The following is a 23,415-nucleotide window of genomic DNA, read 5'->3' on the forward strand; positions in this document are numbered from 1 at the left end:
TGTGGACGGATGTGTGAAGCTGGCCATTGGACAGATGGAGGTCAATGTCGAGGAAAGTGGCATGGGATTTGGAGTAGGACCACGTGAATCATATGGAACCAAAGCGTCTCCAAACCTTCCAGGAATTTCTCACTTCCAGCCTTGCCTCTCAATCCTTCTTGAAAAACATTAATCGTACTCCCAACATCACCACAGCTGAAGCCCAGGCTATGCGTAATCTGAAGGCTGACCGATCCATCGTCATTCTTCCGGTGGACAAGGGTTCTACGACCGTGGTACTTGATCGTCGGGAGTATGTGGCTGAGGGACTGTGTCAGCTTTCAGACAACACTACATACAAAGTTTGCCAAGGTAATCCCATTCCTGATGTCCAGGCGGAGCTTCAAGGAATCCTCAGAACCTAGGCCCCCTACAAAACCTTTCACCTGACTCTATCAACCTCCTGACCCCACCAACACCCCGCACTTCTACCTACTTCCTAAAATTCACAAACCCAATCATCCCGGCCGCCCCATTGTAGCTGGTTACCAAGCCCCCACAGAACGTATCTCTGCCTACGTAGATCAACACCTTCAACCCATTACATGCAGTCTCCCATCCTTCATCAAAGACACCAACCACATTGTCGAATGCCTGGAATCCTTACCCAATCTGTTACCCCCAGAAACCATCCTTGTAACCATTGATGCCACTTCCTTATACACAAATATCCCGCACGTCCAGGGCCTCGCTGCAATGGAGCACTTCCTTTCACACCGATCACCTGCCACCCTACCTAAAACCTCCTTCCTCATTACCTTAGCCAGCTTCATTCTAACTCACAACTTCTTCACTTTCGAACGCCAGACATACCAACAATTAAAGGGAGCAGCCATGGGTACCAGGATGGCCCCCTCGTACGCCAACCTGTTTATGGGTTACTTAGAGGAAGCCTTCTTGGTCAGCCAGGCCTGCCAACCCAAAGTTTGGTACAGATTTATTGATGACATCTTCATGATCTGGACTCACAGTGAAGAAGAACTCCAGATTTTCCTCTTCAACCTCAACTCCTTTGGTTCCATCAGATTCACCTGGTCCTACTCCAGATCTCATGCCACTTTCCTCGACGTTGACCTCCATCTGTCTAATGGCCAGCTTCACACTTCTGTCCACATCAAACCCACCAACAAGCAACAGTAACTCCATTATGACAGCTGCCACCCATTCCATATCAAACGGTCCCTTCCCTACAGCCTAGGTCTTCGTGGCAAACAAATCTGCTCCAGTCCTGAATCCCTGAACAATTAAACCAACAACCTGAAAACAGCTTTCGCATCCCGCAACTACCCTCCCGACCTGGTACACAAGCAAATAACCAGACCCACTTCCTCATCCCCTCAAACCCAGAACCTCCCACAGAAGAACCCCAAAAGTGCCCCACTTGTGACAGGATACTTTCCGGGACTGGATTAGACTCTGAATGTGGCTCTCCAGCAGGGATACGACTTCCTCAAATCCTGCCCTGAAATGAGATCCATCCTTCACGAAATCCTCCCCACTCCACCAAGAGTGTCTTTCCGCCGTCCACCTAACCTTCGTAACCTCTTGGTTCATCCCTATGAAATCCCCAAACCACCTTCCCTACCCTCTGGCTCCCACCCTTGTAACCGCCCCCAGTGCAAAACCTGTCCCATGCACCCTCCCACCACCACCTACTCCAGTCCTGTAACCCGGAAGGTGTACACGATCAAAGGCAGAGTCACGTGTGACAGCACCCACATGATTTACCAACTGACCTGCCTACACTGTGAAGCTTTCTATGTGGGAATGACCAACAACAAACTGTCAATTCGCATGAACGGACACAGGCAGACAGTGTTTGATGGTAATGAGGATCACCCTGCGGCTAAACATGCCTTGGTGCACGGCCAGCACATCTTGGCACAGTGTTACACTGTCCGGGTTATCTGGATACTTCCCAGTGACACCAACCTGTCAGAACTCCAGAGATGGGAACTTGCCCTTCAATATATCCTTTCATCCCGTTACCCACCAGGCCTCAACCTCCGCTAATTTCAAGTTGCCGCCGCTCTTACCTCACCTGTCATTCAATAACATCTTTGCCTCTGTACTTCCGCCTTGACTGACATCTCTACCCAAACTCTTTGCCTTTACATATGTGTGTATGTGTGAGTGTATACCTGTCCCTTTTTCCCCCCAAGGTAAGTCTTTCCGCTCCCGGGATTGGAATGACTCCTTACCCTCTCCCTTAAAACCCACATCCTTTTGTCTTTCCCTCTCCTTTCCTCTTTCCTGATGAAGCAACCGTGGGTTGCGAAAGCTTGAAATTTGTGTGTGTGTGTTTGTGTTTGTTATTGTTTCTATCAACATACCAACGCTTTCGTCTGGTAAGTTACAGAATCTTTGTTATATCACAAATAAAACAAATACTGTGGCAGTTTTCGCCGCCCCCCCCCCCCCTCCCCCATTCCCTAGTGGTGCTAGCGTTAAGTAAATTTTACACGAGACATGAGCGAAGGTTCAAAAATATTCATAAATCAGGTCATAGATATAAGAAGTATGTTTATTGTATTATAAGGTATGAATAACCTTAAGGTAATCTTGTCACATGAAATAGAACATTTTTAATTACTGTAAGTAGTGAAAACAATATCAAGTACAAGGAACATATATAATTTTGTGGCTTGTCATTGTATATCACCGAAGTTTCATAGCCAACATTTGGCTTTACTGGTTTAAATTCATGTTGCTCTCAGCATAATCTAAAATGATGTTGTTGTCGTCATCAGTCCAGAGACTGGCTTGATGCAGCTCTCCATGCTACTCTATCCTGTGCAAGTTTCTTCATCTTCAAGTTCCTACAGTAACCTACATCTTTCTGAATCTACTTAGTGTATTCATTCATTCTAAAATACAGCTATCAATTAATTCAGATTCATCAACCTGCTCTATCGCTTCATACTGAGTTACAGATCAATGATGTCCATGAGGTACCTCAGGTAATAGGGAAGCAGGTCACGGACAACAGACAGTTTCTTATGCTGTACAGAAATAGGCCTATGATATTTCAGTGTTAAGGTCATAATCCACATTGTCAGTGTAGGTTGCCATACTTCTTGCCACTAATTTCACAGGCGACTTTGTGAACAGTATGTGTCAGGAAAACTCAATCAATTTGAATACTATAGCTACTGAAAAGTTAATAGGATGCTTATCCATTACTATATTTCCTTTTTGTTATGTTAGGAGTTAAATCTTCCTCCTTACTAAAGACAAAAATGCAACAGTTACTAATAGCATGAACCTACAAAACTAAACTGAACAGTACAGCAATTTAAAAACTATATAATGGCAAGCCACAATAACCCCTTCAGTAAGCACCTAGTGGTGTACATTATAACTACTGTTTACAGCCAATGGGCTCGAGATAAACATCTTAGAAATTGTCCCACAGTTATCGTTTCATTACATATTATCATTATTTGGAGTTCTACATGTACAGCACTGTCATGACAAGCCACATAATCACATGCTATAATATGGCATGCCACAATCACATATTATTGACGCCTACCTCAGATGATGCGACATCACAATGATTTGGCTGATTATACAATCTACAACACTGTCACTGCATTCTCAAAACAAACGGTTCCCTTATTGGTTGCACAATGGATTTTTTCATCTGAATAAGTCACACTGTTTCCTCTGCAAGACACCATCTTGCTGTGGCTTACCATACTAAAGTACAAAAGTGACGTGCTCTGTCTTGGTGCAATACATAATGACAGAGTGATATTGTTATTTGAGCCTAGAGAACATTTTTGTAAGAGGTGATCAGTCATTATTGGCTGCTGTTAAACTTCATGAACTTAACTTTTACTACAAACAGTTCAAATTTCCCTTTCTTACTTAGTTGTTAAGTGTGTACAAATTGCCTTAAACTAATCAAAATAATTACTGAATACGACTTGGCCCACGAAATTTTGCCTGTCAAATATGACCTTGGTTGACAGGGACATAATCCGACATCAATGTTTATACAACATCACCAATTTTGAAGTTCAGCTTGATCTGAAGCCATCTTCTGTGTTAATGTATGGTCAACTGCTATATACAATCAGTCCTATGCATATTAAGCTAAGCATGACATCCTACAGAACACTACACTGAGCTAATATGACATTAAAGTGTGTGCTGAATGTAACTCATTAGTACCCCTGGTATGAAAGTGACAAAATATGAGGATAGAAATAACATGAAAATGTATTATTCTGCACAAAAAAAAAAAAAAAAAAAAAAAAAAAAAATTATCTCAGTCCACAGTTAAGAAACAAAGAACTTGCTCTGAGAATGACGACATACATAAATAAAATAAACATCCCAGCACCAATACACGCAAGACCTCGGCATTCGTCGCTTGTTGACTGTTTATGGCAATAACAATCCATTTTTCATTCCTCAGTTTTAGGTAACAACCTTTTGATCAAACTCACCTCAACTGATAAATTCCTATTTCATAAACTGTACAAAATGGCACATGTTCAAAGAACTGCAAGTGGTACTCGTATTTGTTAAGGATGATGAAATACTTTAAAACATATACCAACTATTGTATTGCAACAGCAGAAGATTATTTTAAACATCAAGTACTCAAGCTGAAGATACTTGAAGTTTTCTCCTTTATTTGCAGTCAGTGTGTACTATTTAACACCTAAATGTGCACAGAGAAGTGTGTGAATGAATGAAATTCCATTTTTGCACTTAGCTTTTCGTACTCCCCATTTTCCTCAAGTGCAACAGAACTGGAGAAATCTGCATAGAAGTGCTCCATCACCATACTTTATTTCAACCCAAACAGAAATGGTTTTTTGGTATATGATCAGTAAGTTTCCTTTTCTTTGTTCAGGTTAATCAATAACATTTCAAGTTAGCCAAATCACAGCTCTTTCGTTTCCATATGCCCAGTTTATTGAACCACAAGCTGGTTAATGAAAGTGCCAAGAAGGTGTATTAGTACCTTTCAGGATCAGGAATATATGAGGGGGAGGGAGGAGAGGGGGAGGGAGAGAAGGGGGAGGGAGAGGAGGGAGAGGAGGGAGAGGAGGGGGATAAGGGGGGAGGGAGAGGAGGGGGAGAAGGGGGGTGGGAGAGGGAGAAGGGGGAGGGGGAGAAGGGGGGTGGGAGACAGGGTGGTGAGGGGATACATATGTAGCATAGCAATATAAGAAATGATTTTGGGCTGTTGGAAGCATAGATATGGTAGGGGAACTAGCAGGGTTAGGTTAATAAAGTTAGGAATTTGTGAAAAGGTTAGCAAGATAACTGATTATTTTTCAGTTAAATCCAGAGGAATGGCAGAAGTGCAATGAGTTATAAACCAATCATGATGTAAAATTTGTGAACAACAAAACGACACCAAAAATAAACAGGAGAATACTGCAACAAAAATCCTGACAAGGGAATAACCAACAACTGATCATCACTTTTTGTATTTCCTTCCATCCAAAAAAAGGTATCTATTTTTCCTGTTTCCCTCCCAAAATTCTAATAACAAATGTTTCCATTAATATTAAATATGAAACACTTCCTAATGTTCTACAAATCATATTTACTTGGTCATGAACTAGCTTTCAGTTTCTTAGGCCTACGAAGCTGAAAGATGGCTCATGACCAAATAAATATAATTAGCAGAATATTAGGAAGAGTTTCCTATTTAGTACTATTAACACGTTCTGCCAAGCACTGGCAAAAAATTCAGTAAATATTCTATATATAAAAAAAAGAAGTGACTCAATTGTGATTCAACAGCAAGTACAACATTCTTGTTGTGTTATAACTTTTTAATACTAAGTATTTTAATGATAATCAGAAACAACAATACCGCCAATCTCAATCTTTTTTAATTATGTGGAGCACCGTATAAATGTAGCACCTGTATCACAATGCAGTATTTTATTAAATATACGTCCTAGCAAATCTGCTAATTACAATGTGAGGAATCAAATTTAGAAGAAAGTACAAATGCACAAGATGGACTGTTCAGAATTTCACTTAGGTCACTGGCACTTTTTGCTGAGGTTGAATTGTACTAGATTTGTTTTAAGTGAAGCAGCAACAGCTGCTTCTAATATACATATACTGGACAGAAAAACAGTGACACATCTACGTTTTGAATATTCAGCCGGACAAATACACTGCATTATTACTTACATTTATTTCCAACACTTACATGCAGAAAATTGCTTTGATAAATGCAAATGCAACTTCAAATAAAAATGGAGTAATAATTGGCACGACATATAGCATCAATCACACACATCTGTTATAGAATGAGAAATGATGGTAGTGCCCTAAGAATTCTTAAAAATCCCTCAGCAGAAATACTGTAACTATAATAAAGCTATCAACAATGTTTACTTTAACTGAAGGTATGAATAGCCTTTCAGTTTTGCAATTATGCTTCTCAAAGTAACAAGTCAACAACAAAAGAATAAAACAAAAGTCCAGTAGCCTATACTGTGACTGTCAAAATTAATAATGAACAAAGGTACTAATGTAATAAATTCATGTAATTAAATACACACATCAAAAAAGGTTTTGCATCACCTCAGCTCCGAGAGTTCGAGAATCTGTACAGTAAATTGGAATAGAGATCAACATAAACATCATTTCCGCCCTTTTAATGCACATGAAAACCACACATTGCAGGTTGTACCAACATACAGAGAGACCTTGAGAGGTGGTGGTCCAGATTGCTGTACACACCGGTACCTCTAACACCCGGTAGTACGTCCTCTTGCATTGATGCACGCCTGTATTCATCGTGGCATACTATCCACAAGTTCATCAAGGCACTGTTGGTCCAGATTGTCCCACTCCTCAACAGCGATTCAGCATAGATCCGTCAGAGTGATTGGTGGGTCACATCGTCTATAAACAGCCCTTTCCAATCTAACCAAGGCATGTTCGATAGGGTTCATGTCTGGTGAACATGCTGGGCACTCTAGTCAAGCGATGTCGTTATCCTGAAGGCAATCATTCACAACACATGCACGATGGGGGCACAAATTGTCATCCATAAAGACTAATGCCTCACCAATATGCTGCCGATATGGGTGCACTATGAGTCGGAGGATGGCATTCACATCTCGTACAGCAGTTACGGCACCTTCCATGAGCACCAGAGGTGTACGATGGTCCCACATAATGCCACCCCAAAACATCAGGGAACCTCCACCTTGCTGCACTCAGTGGACAGTGTGTCTGAACGGGTTGCCTCCAAACACGTCTCAGACGATTGTCTGGTTGAAAGCATATGCAATACTCATCGGTGAAGAGAACGTGATGCCAATCCTCAGCGGACCACGCGGCATGTTGTTGGGCCCATCTGTACCACACTGCATGGTGTCAAGGTTGCAAAGATGGACCTCACCATGGATGTTGGGAGCGAAGTTGCGCGTCATGCAGCCTATTGCACACAGTTTGAGTCTTAACACGACGTCCAGTGGCTGCACAAAAAGCATTATTCCACATGGTGGTGTTACTGTCTGAGCCATAATCCGTAGGTAGTGGTCATCCACTGCAGCAGTAGCCCTCGGGTGGCCTGAGCGAGGCATGTCATCAACAGTTCCTGTCTCTCTCTACCTCCTCCATGTCTGAACAACATTGCTTTGGTTCACTCCGAGACATCTGGACACTTCCCTTCTTGAGAGCCCTTCCTGGCACAAAGTAACAATGCGGATGCAATCGAACCACGGTATTGACCACCTAGGCATGGTTGAACTATAGACAACACAAGCTGTGTACCTCCTTCCTGGTGGAATGACTGGAAGTGATGGCTATCAGACCCCCTCCATCGAATAGGCACTGCTCATGCATGGTTGTTTACATCTATGGGTGGGTTTAGCGACATCTCTGAACAGTCAAAGGGACTGTGTCTGTGATACAATATTCACAGTCAATGTCTATCTTCAGGAGTTCTGGGAACCGGGTTACAAAACAGAAAAAGCACTGAGCAGTACAATAAGTGAATAACCAAGGCACTGAACTTTGGAAGATCATTGACTTACACAATCGAAAGTCGAGCTATTTGTGTGCCTATGCACTAGTACATTCTTTTTATAAATAGTAAATGCTAGACTATTCTTTTTGTTGTGACTCGCCGATCTTTCAAAGCGCCGCCGTGCAGTTACGCGCGTCCTCTACATGCAGCGCTGTCTGCCAGCCATGCAGCAGCAGCGCCACCTAAGCGGCCAGCCAGCCAGTGGCCGCTAGACTCGGACTCAGTTATGATTTGACTGTTAAAGTGTACACACATCTTACTCTGTTTACTTGATCTGTGACTTTCATGTATTGCGTCTTCCTTGAAATATATTTGTTCAACTTGAAGTTATAACACTTTTGTTATTTTTGCTGTAGTCCTGAGTTTGAAGACAGGTTTGATAAAGCTCTCTAAGCTGGTCTATATCTTAGTTTATGCTCTTCATCTTTGTGTAACTACTGCAACCTACATCCATTTAAACTTACTTACTGTGGCCATGCCTTTAAGTCACTCTCCCCGATTTGATTTATTATCCCTTTATTACTTATCCTATCTATGCAATTAATCTTCAACATAATTTTGTCCTGTAACACTGCATTTCAACCATTCTCAGACAATTGCTTATATTCTGTCCAAAATTTTTCACTGTTATATTGAACTAATTATTATTATTATATTATGATATTTCTTCAACTACTAAATGTCTTCCCCTGGTAGCTGAGTGGTCAGAGCAATGGAATGTCATACCTAATGGCCCGGGTTCGATTCCCGGCTGAGTCAGAGATTTTCTCTGCTCAGGGACTGGGTGTTGTGTTGTCCTTATTATCATCATTTCATTCCCATTGACATGCAAGTCGCCAAAGTGGCGTCAACTCTGAAGACTTGCACCAGGCGAATGGTCTACCAGACGGGAGGCCCTAGCCACACGGCATTTCCAGCTACTAAATGCAATGACCACATACCATGGGCCCCAGTGTTACAGCACTCAACACAATTGCTGTACATATTTTAGTACATTATTATGTGAATTTCAGTATAGAATCTGATGTGCCAAGTTTCCAATGTTCCAAAGATATCAAATTTCAGATATTTGAAAAAAGAAACGCCGTAAATGAATGCAATATTCTTCTCAACAATTTCACACAGTTTTGTGTAGTCTATCAAATTTATGGATGAGAGAGTAACTTCTTAGTGGGTGCACTTAGTTGCCAATACACCCAACATTTCAACCAACTACCAGGAACTCTGAATATAAAAAAAGACACTTAGCTTCACAATTTATAAAAGATTTATATAAGTAAGAAAAATGATATGCTATTACATTTGATGTTAACACCTCCACAGAACTAATCACTAGTTTTCTAATATATGATATTGGAAATGACTGAAGTTAGAAGCAGAAAAAAAGGATACTCACAAAAATACAAATAATCCTATTTTAGCTAATTATGAAGAATGAACAATTGCAGTGTCTCCCCCCTCCCCTCACGCACACATACTTACAACCTTTTAAAGCAGGAATGGGATATTATCAACTTTCTGCTCTCACTCTACTTTACATGAAGGAAACTGACACAGTAAACACAGTGCAACCCACTGGTATCTTTTATGAAACAAAATAATCATAACTATTTCATCACGTTATTGTAATGAAGGATTAAAATTTTAATTCCTCAATATGTTAACAGTAATGTTTCGTATTCTTACCTCTTTATTACTAGTTATGGGCTCCCATTCATTAGAAACTTCCTGTGTGGGAACATGTGATGTCATTACAGTCTGTGCATCTAACTGGGCTGTAGGTTCTGAAGGATGGTTCCAATATTCTGTCTGTTCTGCAGGTTTGGCTGTTTCTACATAAAATAACAAACTGAATATAAGTTCATGATGATCTATAAATGAATAAAACAAAACTGCACATATTAAAGGACAATTGATTCTAAAAACGATAATATAAAATGAATTGAACAACTATAAACCCTAATGGTACACCATTCACGTGTACAGAAAATCACATTACAATTCAATTACCATATTGTTTTTAATATCAAAGACAGGGTCTTTATTGTAGGTACAATGTTTCCAGACTGGGTTCCATAGTTTACTTAACTGTTAGTTTTTGAAGTTCTTATATTATCTCAGAGCTGTTTTAACTGCGAAAAATTTTCAGAAATCCTCTTTCATTACACTAAAAGATATTACAATTCATTCTGTGTCTTCTTCATTACAGCCCAAAAATTTTCTTTTTGTGTTAAAGACCAAGCTAGCTATCTGACTGGTGAAATGAGTGCTTATCTACAAAACTTTATGTAGCCTGTATTGAATGAATTTGCCTGTTGTCATTGGGAAGCTACTCACCAACCATCATCTGTTTCTGTAAGAAATAATACGCAAAGAATTGCAACAAACAAGACAAATGTTTTAACACATGTAAAGGGTCTTTAGGAGGGTATTGTTTGGTAAGCAACTGAAGTATGACTTTTGGATAATAACATCAACAGGGGGACTGTACTGCAGCTCAGTAGGTGCTGAATGTAGTATGTCCAGCCCCCCCCCCCCCCCAATGAACCACGGACCTTGCCGCCGCTGGTGGGGAGGCTTGCATGCCTCAGCGATACAGATAGCCGTACCGTACGTGCAACCACAACGGAAGGGTATCTGTTGAGAGGCCAGACAAACGTGTGGTTCCTGAAGAGGGGCAGCAGCCTTTTCAGTAGTTGCAGGGGCAACAGTCTGGATGATTGACTGATCTGCCCTTGACACACTAACCAAAACAGCCTTGCTGTGCTGGTACTGCGGACGGCTGAAAGCAAGGGGAAACTACAGCCGTAATTTTTCCCGAGGGCATGCAGCTTTACTGTATGATTAAATGATGATGGCGTCCTTTTGGGTAAAATATTCTGGAGGTAAAATAGTCCCCCATTCGGATCTCCGGGCGGGAACTACTCAAGAGGATGTCGTTATCAGAAGAAAGAAAACTGGCGTTCTACGGATCGGAGCATGGAATGTCAGATCCCTGAATCGGGCAGGTAGGTTAGAAAATTTAAAAAGGGAAATGGATTGGTTAAAGTTAGATATAATGGGAATTAGTGAATTTCGGTGGCAGGAGGAACAAGACTTCTGGTCAGGCGACTAGAGGGTTATAAACACAAAATCAAATAGGGGTAATGCAGGAGTAGGTTTAATAATGAATAGGAAAATAGGAATGCGGGTAAGCTACTACAAACGGCATAGTGAACACATTATTGTGGCCAAGATAGATACGAAGAAATTGAAGAAATGTATGATGAAATAAAAGAAATTATTCAGATAGTGAAGGGAGACGAAAATTTAATAGTCATGGGTGACTGGAATTCGTCAGTAGGAAAAGGGAGAGAAGGAAACATAGTAGGTGAATATGGATTGGGGGGAAGAAATGAAAGAGGAAGCTGCCTGGTAGGATTTTGCGCAGAGCACAACTTAATCATAGCTAAAACTTGGTTCAAGAATCATAAAAGAAGGTTGTATACATGGAAGAAGCCTGGAGATACTGACAGGTTTCAGATAGATTATATAATGGTAAGACAGAGATTTAGGAACCAGGTTTTAAATTGTAAGACATTTCCAGGGGCTGATGTGGATTCTGACCACAATCTATTGGTTATGAATGTAGATTAAAACTGAAGAAACTGCAAAAAGGTGGGAATTTAAGGAGATGGGACCTGGATAAACTGAAAGAACCAGAGGTTGTAGAGAGTTTCAGGGAGAGCATAAGGAAACAATTGACAGGAATGGGGGAAAGAAATACAGTAGAAGAAGAATGGGTAGCTTTGAGGGATGAAATAGTGAAGGCAGCAGAGGATCAAGTAGGTAAAAAGATGAGGGCTAGTAGAAATCCTTGGGTAACAGAAGAAATATTGAATTTAATTGATGAAAGGAGAAAACATAAAAATGCAGTAAATGAAGCAGGCAAAAAGGAATACAAACGTCTCAAAAATGAGATCGACAGAAAGTGCTAAATGGCTAAGCAGGGATGGCTAGAGGACAAATGTAAGGATGTAGAGGCTTATCTCGTAAGGGGTCAGATAGATACTGCCTGCAGGAAAATTAAAGAGACTTTTGGAGAAAAGGGAACCACTTGTATGAATATCAAGAGCTCAGATGGAAACCCAGTTCTAAGCAAAGAAGGGAAAGCAGAAAGGTGGAAGGAGTATACAGAGGGTCTATACAAGGGCGAAGTACTTGAGGACAATATTATGGACATGGAAGAGGATGTAGATGAATATGAAATGGGAGATATGATACTGCGTGAAGCATTTGACAGAGCACTGAAAGACCTGAGTCAAAACAAAGCCCCGGGAGTAGACAACATTCCATTAGAACTACTGACAGCCTTGGGAGAGCCAGTCCTGACAAAACTCTACCATCTGGTGAGCAAGATGTATGAGACAGGTGAAATACCCTCAGACTTAAAGAAGAATATAATAATTCCAATCCCAAAGAAAGCAGGTGTTGACAGATGTGAAAATTACCGAACTATCAGTTTAATAAGTCACAGCTGCAAAATACTAACGCGAATTCTTATAGATGAATGGAAAAACTAGTAGAAGCGGACCTCAGGGAAGATCAGTTTGGATTCCGTAGAAATATCGGAACACTTGAGGCAATACTGACCCTACGACTTATCTTAGAAGCTAGATTAAGGAAAGGCAAACCTACGTTTCTAGCATTTGTAGACGTAGAGAAAGTTTTTGACAATGTTGACTGGAATACTCTCTTTCAAATTCTGAAGGTTTCAGGGGTAAAATACAGGGAGCGAAAAGCTATTTACAATTTGTACAGAAACCAGATGGCAGTTATAAGAGTCGAGGGGTATGAAAGGGAAGCAGTGGTTGGGAAGGGAGTGAGACAGGGTTGTAGCCTCTCCCTGATGTTATTCAATCTGGATATTGAGCAAGCAGTGAAGGAGACAAAAGAAAAATTCGGAGTAGGTATTTCTGTCAGACACAACAAAGGACTTGGAAGAGCAGTTGAACGGAATGGATAGTGTCTTGAATGGAGGATATAAGATGAACATCAACAAAAGCAAAACGAGGATAATGGAATGTAGTCGAATTAAGTCAGGTGATGCTGAGGGAATTAGATGAAGAAATGAGACACTTAAAATAGTAAAGGAGTTTTGCTATTTGGGGAGCAAAATAGCTGATGATGGTCGAAGTAGAGAGGTTATAAAATGTAGACTGGCAATAGCAAGGAAAGCATTTCTGAAGAAGAGAAATTTGTTAACATCAAGTATAGATTTAAGTGTCAGGAAGTTGTTTATAAAAGTATTTGTATGGAGTGTAGCCATGTATGGAAGTGAAACATGGACGATAAATATTTTGTACAAGAAGAGAATAGAATCTTTCGAAATGTGGTGCTACAGAAGAATGCTGAAGATTAGATGGGTAGATCACATAACTAATGAGGAAGTGTTGAATAGGATTGGGAAGAAGAGAAGTTTGTGGCACAACTTGGCTAGAAGAAGGGATCGGTTGGTAGGACATGTTCGGAGGCATCAAGCGTTTTTTTTTTTTTTCCCCTTTCTTTCATTTTTTTTCCTTTCTTTTTTTTCTTTTGTGGGGTTTAAGGGCGCTCAACTACTGAGGTCATTAGCGCCCAGTCACTGTTGTTAGAGCACAGGGAATCTAGTAAAACTCAAGGGGAGGGGGGGACACCAGAAAGACCTAACAAAGATGTAGATAAAATAAGTGAAAAGGTTAGATGTCTTCGGACAAGCCAGTCAAAGTTATAAAACGCAGAACACGAGCGGCTGCTCGAGCGTCATCAGCTAAAATATCCGGTAAAGTAGATGGCAGGGACAGGACAACATGAGATTGACTAAAGCGGGGACACGACAATAAAACATGGCGCACTGTTAATGCCTGACCACAAGGGCACTGCGGGGCTGGGTCACGGGAGAGCAGGTGGCGGTGGCTAAACCGGCAATGCCCAATCCGCAACCTGGTCAGAAGGACCTCCTCTCGCCGAGATGGTCGGGAGGAGGTTGTCCAAGCAGTTGGGAGCGGTTTTACTGCCCGGAGCTTGTTTCCTTGGAGGGATGACCAAGCATCCCACCACAACGACACAAGCCTCGTACAAACATTCCCACGAACGTCAGATGATGGGACAAAATGGGAGGCTGGCCGAGGCAGGAGGACTGCAGCCTTGGCTGCAGCATCTGCAGCCTCATTCCCAGGCACTCCTACATGTCCGGGAACCCACAGAAAGCTGACAGGAGAACCATTATCAGCGAAAGAATGTAGGGACTGCTGTATCCGTTGAGCCAAGGGATGGACCGGATAGGGAGCTCCAATGCTCTGAAGAGCACTGAGTGAGTCAGAGCAGAGTACATACGATGAATGGCAGTGGCGGCGGGCATACTGAACGGCCTGATGGAGAGCAAAAAGCTCGGCCGTAAAGCTGGAACATTGGTCGAGGAGCCGGTATTTAAAGGTGGCGGCCCCGACGACAAAGGCACAGCCGACACCATCGTCAGTTTTGGAGCCATCGGTGTAAATAAAGGTGTGACCGGCAAGTCGAGCACGAAGTTGGACAAACCGTGAGCAATACACTGCAGCCGGAGTACCCTCCTTCGGGAGTGAGCTGAGGTCGAGATAAATATGAACCGGAGCCTGGAGCCAAGGTGGTGTCAGGCTCTCACCCTCTCTGAAGGTGGTAGGGAGGGCAAAATCCAATTGTCGAAGCAGGCGACGGAAGCAGACTCCGGGGGGCAGCAGGGCAGACACATACAACCCGTACTGTCGGTCGAGAGAATCGGCGAAGGAGGACTCGTAAGAGGGGTGGTCGGGCATAGACAACAGCCGGCAGTCATACCGACACAGCAGTACGTTGCGCCGGTAGGTCAATGGTAATTCGGCAGCTTCAGCATAAAGACTCTCGACAGGACTAGTGTAGAAGGCTCCGGTCGCGAGACGTAACCCCCGATGGTGGATGGAGTTGAGACGACGTAAGAGGGATGGCCGAGCAGACGAGTAGACGAAGCTCCCATAATCCAGGAGGAGGAAGGGTGGCCCCTGGGGCAGAGGGGGCGGGGGCCACGGGGGAGGAGGATTTGGAAGGGAGGGATTTGGGAGGCGGAGGCAGAGACCCCGGATGGGGGCAGGAGGCGGAGGGGGGACAGGATAGGGGTGAGGATACCGCGGAAGGAGTGGACACAACTGAGGCAAACGAAGTGGTCAACGGCACGGGATGGAGGCGGTCATACTTCTTCCTGGCCTCAGAATAAGAGAGTCGATCCAAAGTTTTGAGTTCTTGTATCTTCTTCTCCTGATATGCGGGGCAGTCTGAGGATCTAGGCGAGTGGATGCCAGGACAATTAACGCACCGAGGTGGTGGGGTGCACGTATGTTCCTCACGAAGAGGACGCCCACAATCGCCACAAAGGGGCTCAGCCTCACACCGTGACGACATGTGCACTAAGCGCAAACACCGAAAACAACGCATAGGAGGCGGGACGTAAGGTCGCACGTCGCACCGGTAGCACATCACCTTTACCTTCTCCGGGAGAACGTCCCGCTCGAAGGCGAGGATAAAGGCCCCAGTGTCGATGCGACGGTCTTTGGGGTCCGCGCTGGACTCGCCGGACGAAATGCACGCCTCGGCGCTCCAGGTTGGCCCTGAGCTCCTCATCAGATTGCAGCAGGAGGTCCCGATGAAAAATAACCCCCTGCGTCCTATTTAGTGCCAGATGCGGGACAATGGACACTGGGATGTCCCCTAGGTGGTCGCACGCCTGGAGCGCCGCCAACTGTGTGGCGGAGGTGGTCTTTATAAGAACGGACCCCGAACGCATCTTACTGAGAGCCTCGATTTCCCCGAAGATGTCCTCAATGTGCTGAACAAAGAACATGGGCTTGGAGGTGGCGAACGTCCCCCCATCGGTTCGAGAACATACCAAATAGCGGGGGAAGTACTTCGCCCCAAGCCGGCGGGCCTGTCCCTCCTCCCAGGGAGTGGCCAAGGGGGAAAGGGCAGGAGAACCAGAACTAGAAACAGTACCTTTCCTTTTTAAAGACTCGGCCGCAGAGCGACCTGATACGTGTTGACGTTTCATCTGCGAAACGTCCGCCCCGATACCACCCACTCCAAGCAGGGGCTCTCCCCACGAGCGCCACCCAGCCTCAGCAAGGGCCACCTGGCAGGATGACCGTTGCCGGGAGTCCTGATGCCCCAAGGAGACGGGCATCTACTCCTTGGCCGACGTGGGGAGGCTGCAGCTCAGGTATCGGCAGTACGATCCCTGTGTGGTCAGGGGGCTACAACCTAGAGGGTACATGACGACCCCACCACAACGGGCTGGCTACCGTGCTGGATTTCTGGTGCCATGGAAAGTCCATCATGATCGTAGGTGCAGATGGGGACGCACTATGGGCGTAACGTGTACAACCCATCAGGCGTTTAGGCCCAATTTGAGGAATAATGGGTATGGTTACAACACCGGTACAATGCTGAGTGCCAAGGTCTTAGTGCACTGAGGACCAGTGGTACACCACGTAAGGCGTCCTTCCCCAAAAGGCTCATACTTCTGTAGAATTTTGAAAAATGGAGGTCAAACCCCAAGGGGGACCATCACATGGAAGGCCGAAACGGTTGAAACTCCTTTTAGTCGCCTCTTACGACTGGCAGGAATACCGCGGGCCTATTCTAACCCCCGAACCCGCAGGGGGGAGGCATCAAGGGATCACCAGTTTAGTATTGGAGGGCAGTGTGGAGGGTAAAAATCGTAGAGGGAGACCAAGAGACGAATACACTAAGGAGATTCAGAAGGATTTAGGTTGCAGTAGGTACTAGGAGATGAAGAAGCTTGCACAGGATAGAGTAGCATGGAGAGCTGCATCAAACCAGTCTCAGGACTGAAGACCACAACAACAACAACAACAACAACAGTATGTCCAGGAACAAACCATTTCCACATTTATTGACAAGCAGATTGAGTTAACACTACCATAGTAATTGAGATGTGCTACAACACTGGCTGCTGCTAATGAGCACACACACACTGGAATATGGCAGATGAGTGTTCATTTGAAATTCCATGTTTCACAACTGAAGTGGAAATAATAATAAAAATGGAAAGTAAGAATAACTACAGTAAGAATGAATTAGACACACACATTCCAGTTCTGGACTGAACTGAAGTATATTCAAAGAAATACGTCACCTAAAATGAAAAACAAATCACTAAGTTGCAGACAGGCACAATTAAAAGACACTTACACAAAGCTTTCGGCCACAGCCCTCATTAGCAAATGAGAAACAAGAAAACACACCATCCATACATGCAAGCAACATCTTATGCACACAACTGCCAAACTCAGGCAGCTCGGGCCGCCTCATGCACACGATGCCAACTCTGGCAGCTCGGACCAGATGCCCAAGTGGCCAGAGTTGGCGAACACAAGTGTGTGAGGTGTGCTTCCTTGTGTGTATGACTGGTGTGTGTTTCTTTGTTTCTCTTTTGCTGATGAAGGCTGTGGCCAAAAGCTTTGTGTAAGTGTCTTAACTGTGCCTGTCTGCAACTTAACATGTCTTCTTTACAGTAGCAATCTATCTTTTCCTACATTATTCATATTTCTACATGGCATTTCCATTGTTTAAATATATCACTCTGACAGTTGTATGTTTTCTGAGAAGCGTGCAAGCAGCAAATATGATTGAGGTGGAATAGTTTGTGCACGAATAGTGTCCCTGAATAACAGTAATTTTATAATGTGAAAAAAAACCGTGTATATGACAGATTACCAAATCATTAAAATTTCCTATGAGCAGTTCATACTACTTTTTACAGGTTTCTCTACTATGTAATAGACACTGTAATAAAATGAATTAATCAAGAATATGATTTCAAGCAGGTTCACTTGCAAACAACTTCATATTGTTTTTCCCTTCATCTTAAGAATTATCAAGTGAGAAGAATGCACAGAAACTGCATTTCTAAGCAAACCAGAGTTACTTAACAGACCATAGTTTCAATTCTGGTTCTCTCTCTCTCTCTCTCTCTCTCTCTCTCTCTCTCTCTCTCTCTCTGTGTGTGTGTGTGTGTGTGTTGTGTGTGTGTGTGTGTGTGTGTGTGTGTGTGTGTGTGTGTGTGTGTGTGTAAACACTAGTACCACCATACAACCAAAGGTGACTGACACCAGAAGTTAACCCTTTGACTGCTGTTGACGAGTTTACTCATCATGCTGCGTGCCGCTCCCTGGGTGCTGATGACGAGTTAAGCCGCACCCGCTTGCTGGCCCCTGAGCGCTGATGACGAGTATAGGCGCGCCGCTACCTGAGTGCTGATGACGAGATAACTCGGACAACGGACTTCCCGTCCCATGTCTCAGTAGCCTTTCACAGTCCTGGCCGCTACCTTGTCTGTTGTGAGCCGAGTATTCGCACTACAGTTCACTGTTCATCGGAATTTACATCAGTGTTCTTAGCGTCCTGTATTTTACAAGGAAAATGGCAAGATGTCGTGGTTGCACTGAGGAAGAAATCGTGAAGATTCTTACGAGGAGCGACGGTGAGTGTGAACTACTTGATTTTGACAAAAGTGATAACTCTTCCACAGAGTCCGAAAGCTCTTTCATAAACCGTCCACATCAGCAGGGGTGTCAAAGCTGTCTCATGTTTCAACAAGAGATGTTAGTTTTTCTGAATCTGAAGAATCAGAAAGTGATAGTGTAACGCCTACGAAGAAAGCACGTCTTAGTGATATATTTGACTGGAAAGAAAATGACTTTCAGCCAGTTAATCACGCATTTGATGATACGCTGTTGGGACGTGTGTCAAATAGGGAATGAGTCAAGTATTCTGTCAGTTTTCATGTTATTCTTTACACAAGAACTGATGAAGTATATAGCTGACGAGACAAATTGGTTTTATTTATTCGTCAAGGAGAATACTCCCGAATCAGTGAATTCTCGAATATCGAAGTGGAAAGATATTGGATATGAAGAAATGTATTGTTTCGTAGCTGTTTGTCTTCTGATGCCTCGTGTGAAAAAACTGAAAATTAGTGAATACTGGACCAGAGATGTTCTTCTAAATACGCCAATTTTTAGTGAACTCATGTCAAGAGACCGCTTTTGGTTACTTATGAGAATGTTACATTTCAGTGACAACTCTGCTAATACTGGAGGAGACAGATTATTGAAAATTAGGAACATTGTCAATAAAGTTCGTACAGCTTTCTGTTGTGCATTTAATCCACATCAGAAACTCTGCATTGATGAAAGTTTGTTATTATTCAAAGGACGCTTATCTTTCAGACAATTCATTTCATCAAAACGGAGTAAATTCGGTATAAAAACATTTGTGTTATGTGACTAACACTGGCTATGTCTTTGATTTCATTGTTTATACAGGGGCATCAACAGATACTGAGTTCCACAATTTGGGGAAAAGTGGTGACATAGTGGCTACACTTATGAAGCCATATTTAGAACGTGGACATACCCTCTACGTTGATAACTGGCACTCAAGCCCAGACTTGTTTGCCTGGCTTCACAGTCATGGGACGAACGCATGTGGTACTATCCATAAGAACAGACACAACATGCCGAAACTTCAGAAGAAACTGGAACGTTCAGATATTCAATTTGTGTGTACTGATACAATGCTTGCTATAAAGTGGTGTGACAAAAGGGAAGTGTGGATGTTGACCACATGTAACACCACAGAAATGGTTGACACAGGAAAGATTGACAGGAATACTGCAGAAAAAATTAAGAAACCACAAAGCATTGTAGATTATAACTTGAATATGGGAGCAGTTGACCGTTCTGATATGCTGCTTAGCTCTGTTGGATGTATACGGAAAACAATGAGGTGGTATAAAAAGTTCTTTTTTCACGTTCTAGATCTGTGTGTTTTAAATGCTCGTGTCCTACACAGATCACTAACAGGTCGTAAAATGACGATAGCAGAGCTTCATCTGTCACTGGTAAGGGAACTTACAAAAACGTATGCGTTAGAGCGCAGAAAAGCTGACAGAGGAAGATGTTCCGATGATAATGCTCTAAGATTTGTGGGACGGCATTTTCTAGACATTATAACAAGTGAGTAATCCAAGAAAAGTTCGCTAACGCTTAGATGCATTGTTTGCTGGAAACAAAAAGTGCGTCGAGAAAGCAGGTACGAATGTAAAACTTGCAAGGTACCATTGTGTGTCGTACCCTGTTTTGAAAAATACCACACAAAACAGAGTTACTAATTGCACCATAGAACGAATACAATAATGCTATTAGAAAAAAAAAATTCAAAAATGAAAAAAAAATTATAAAAAAGGAAAAACAAAATAAAAATGTTTTTAACTTCACCAGTGCAGGTCCAAAGTCCGGATCAAAAAGAAGGATTGGAAACATATTCACAAAGTGTAAAAGTAACGCCTAAATTTACAGTTCATGACTTTGAATTTTCTCTACAAGTGAATTTAATGTGCTAACAAAAAGACAGATTTCACAGCATTCAAATGCTCACAGTAAATTCCGATAATGTTGTGCGATATGAAAGATGATCTGTATGTCGCCTTCTCCTATAAACGACATAATACAATGTTCTGAACAACAAAAATAACGTACAGTAATTTGTAATCTATAATCTATGGCTCATTTTATTCGTTCTTGAGTTAGTACGGTGAGGAATGCATAGATAAATGCAGACATTATAAATGGGTATCCAAGAAAGAACAATAAAATATTGATGTAAAGCTAGCGAATCACGTCGCTTTCGGCATAATCTACAAAAATAGTGCAAGAAAACTACAAACAAGATATCATTCTTGGTGATGGAAAATAGTTTTACCAGACAGTTTGATTCTGTAGTAATTCACCTGCAGGGGAACTACACGGTGAGAGCATTAACGAGTATTCTGTATCAGCCGTGAGAGGACACAATATTTCGCGTGGAGTCGCAGTCAAGGCAGAAATATTCAGCACAGGGCGGGTAGAGCAGCGAGGGGTGCTCCGCCCCAGGCGGCAGCTCGAGGGTCACGCACATTAGTGCAGGTAACCGGTTGACAGTGCAGGCCGCAGTGCCTCAGTGTGCCAAGCGGATCGTGCGGCTCCAGCAGTCGAAGGGTTAAAGACAGTGAAAATTCCTTAACAGTGGGTGACGTGCCTTAACTCCGAGCCTCTTTTTCTTTTTTGACCAGGATGAGAGCAAGAATCCCGGCACAATTTAAGCAAAAACTTCGCTCTCTATTTATAAGGTTACTTGCTAATTTAAAATCAACTGCTTCCTTGATAAAACTGCTCCAATTGCTAGAAGTGCATGTGGAATCTCCGTGTTAATATATTCCACGGAATGACCAGTGCCGAGACAATGTGCTGCAATTTTCAATTTGCTCGGCTGTTGTAAGCAGGGGTGACACTTATATTCAGTACACTGGACCTCCACAGTCCTGATGGTATGACCAATATACAATATGCCACAACTGCTAGGAATAGGACAGACAGCTGTCTTATGCAAACCAAGACCATCCTTAATTGAACTGAAAATAGCCCTAATCTTAGATGGAGGCTGTAAAACATATGCCACATCATATTTCCATAGAACATAACTAGTCTTCTCGGAGATGCTCCCTGCACAAGGCAGAAGGCTGTAGACCTCGGTGCCAACTCAGTATCATCATCACTCACTCGGTGCAAGTTCCATCGATAGTGCAATGCATATCTCATCTGTCCTTCGCTATATCCATTCTGACAGAAGGCGCCATCAAGAAAGGTTAACTGAGCTGACGAACACTCGGGGTTTGAAATGTTGTGGGCCCTGTGAACCACGGTACGAAGTACCCCTTCGTGCTGAGCTAGATGGTGGCAAGTATTACCCTATAGACACAAGTCAGTGTGAGTAGGCTTCCTATAAACCAAATGTCCAAAGATATCGGATTTCGGTTGTGCCACGTTCAATATGCCTGCCATCACTGGCGATGATGTTGCACAAGCGAATAGTGAAATTCTGTACGACCCACTGAAGTGTCGGAGCATCGATGCTGTCAGTGACCTCCTGAATGGCTGTTTTCAGTTCAGCAATGGTTTTGGGGTTACTGCTGCACACCTCGTCTTTCTTATTGCCCCACAAAAAGGAGTCACATGTGCTCAGATTTGAAGAACACGGCAGCCAATCGAGGCCCGTGCCAGTGGCCTCTGGGTACACCAGAGCCAGGATGCGGTCCTCACAGTGCTCCTCTAGGACATCGAGGCTTCTCCTGCTTCGATGGGGTCGAGCTCCGTATTGCACGGACGACGTCTTGTCGAAATCAGAGTCACTTAGGATAATTCAGATGAAATCGTCTTCCAAAACCTTTGTGTAGTGTTCGGCAGTTACCGTGCCGTCGAGGAATGTGGCACCAATTATTCTGTGACTGGACATCGCACACGACACAATTGCCAGTTGAGGGTGAAGAGACTTGTCAATAGTGAAATGTGGATTCGCAGTCCCCCAAATGTAAAAAATTTGCTTATTGATGAACCCATCCAAATGAAAGTGGTTTTTGTCGCCGAACAAAACCGTGCAATGGGCATACTAATTTCATCATCCCCCGCAGCCAGCTGTGCAGTCTGAATGTCCTAACGTGTACAGTTAGGAAGTGATAACAATTTCATTTCATATAGTTCAATAATTAACACCCTGTATCATCAACTGTCCACCTGACCGACAAATCCAGGGAAGGGAAGGCAGCCATCCTTTTCCACCTCCATCATGAAACAAGTATTCAGGTGGATCAAATTCAGGTGTACTAAGAAGTCATTCAAATTCTCATTGCCATGAGGCCAAACAACAAAAGTTCCATCTAATTACCCGAAGAAACATACAGGTTTCAAAGGCACCAACTCCAAGGTACATTCCTTGAAGTTTTCCATAGACAAATAATCTGTCATCATAGCATTGGTCACTAAATAAAAAGTAAGTGAAAGACAACACATGTCAAGATAGGATTGTTAATTCAACAACAAACCTAACCTCAAGTAACCGTAATGAGTCGGCAACTGATATGATGGGAAATGCATTTTCCTATCTCCATATAACATTAGAGTCCTTTTACGTTCCATTAAGGATGGTCTTAGTTTGAGTAAGGCGGGTGTCTACCATATTCCTTGCAGTTGTGCTATGTTGTATATTGGCCTGACTACCAGGACTGTGGAGGTCCAGTGTGCTGAGCATTAGCCCCCCCCCCCCTCCCCCCCCCCCCACACACACACACAGAAAGAGAGAGAGAGAGAGAGAGAGAGAGAGAGAGAGAGAGAGAGAGAGAGAGAGTGTGTGTGTGTGTGTGTGTGTGTGTGTGTGTGTGTGTGTGTGTGTTGTCTTTCCAGAGTTGCTCTGCAAACTGAAATTTTAAA

General features: G+C 43.1%; 1 protein-coding gene across 3 annotated transcripts in view; it reads right to left on the reverse strand.

The window, feature by feature from the left end:
- Positions 1–23,415, reverse strand: part of LOC126248053 (protein transport protein Sec16A-like) — a 252,926-nt gene that overhangs the window by 23,895 nt on the left and 205,616 nt on the right. For all 3 annotated transcript variants that reach the window (XM_049948690.1, XM_049948689.1, XM_049948688.1), the window contains one exon: positions 9,752–9,897. In XM_049948690.1, the coding sequence (XP_049804647.1) occupies positions 9,752–9,897 (146 nt within the window). The remainder of the gene's footprint in view (positions 1–9,751; positions 9,898–23,415) is intronic.

The sequence above is a fragment of the Schistocerca nitens genome, chromosome 3 (genome assembly GCF_023898315.1).
Source record: "Schistocerca nitens isolate TAMUIC-IGC-003100 chromosome 3, iqSchNite1.1, whole genome shotgun sequence".
Taxonomy (NCBI): Eukaryota; Metazoa; Arthropoda; class Insecta; order Orthoptera; family Acrididae; genus Schistocerca; species Schistocerca nitens.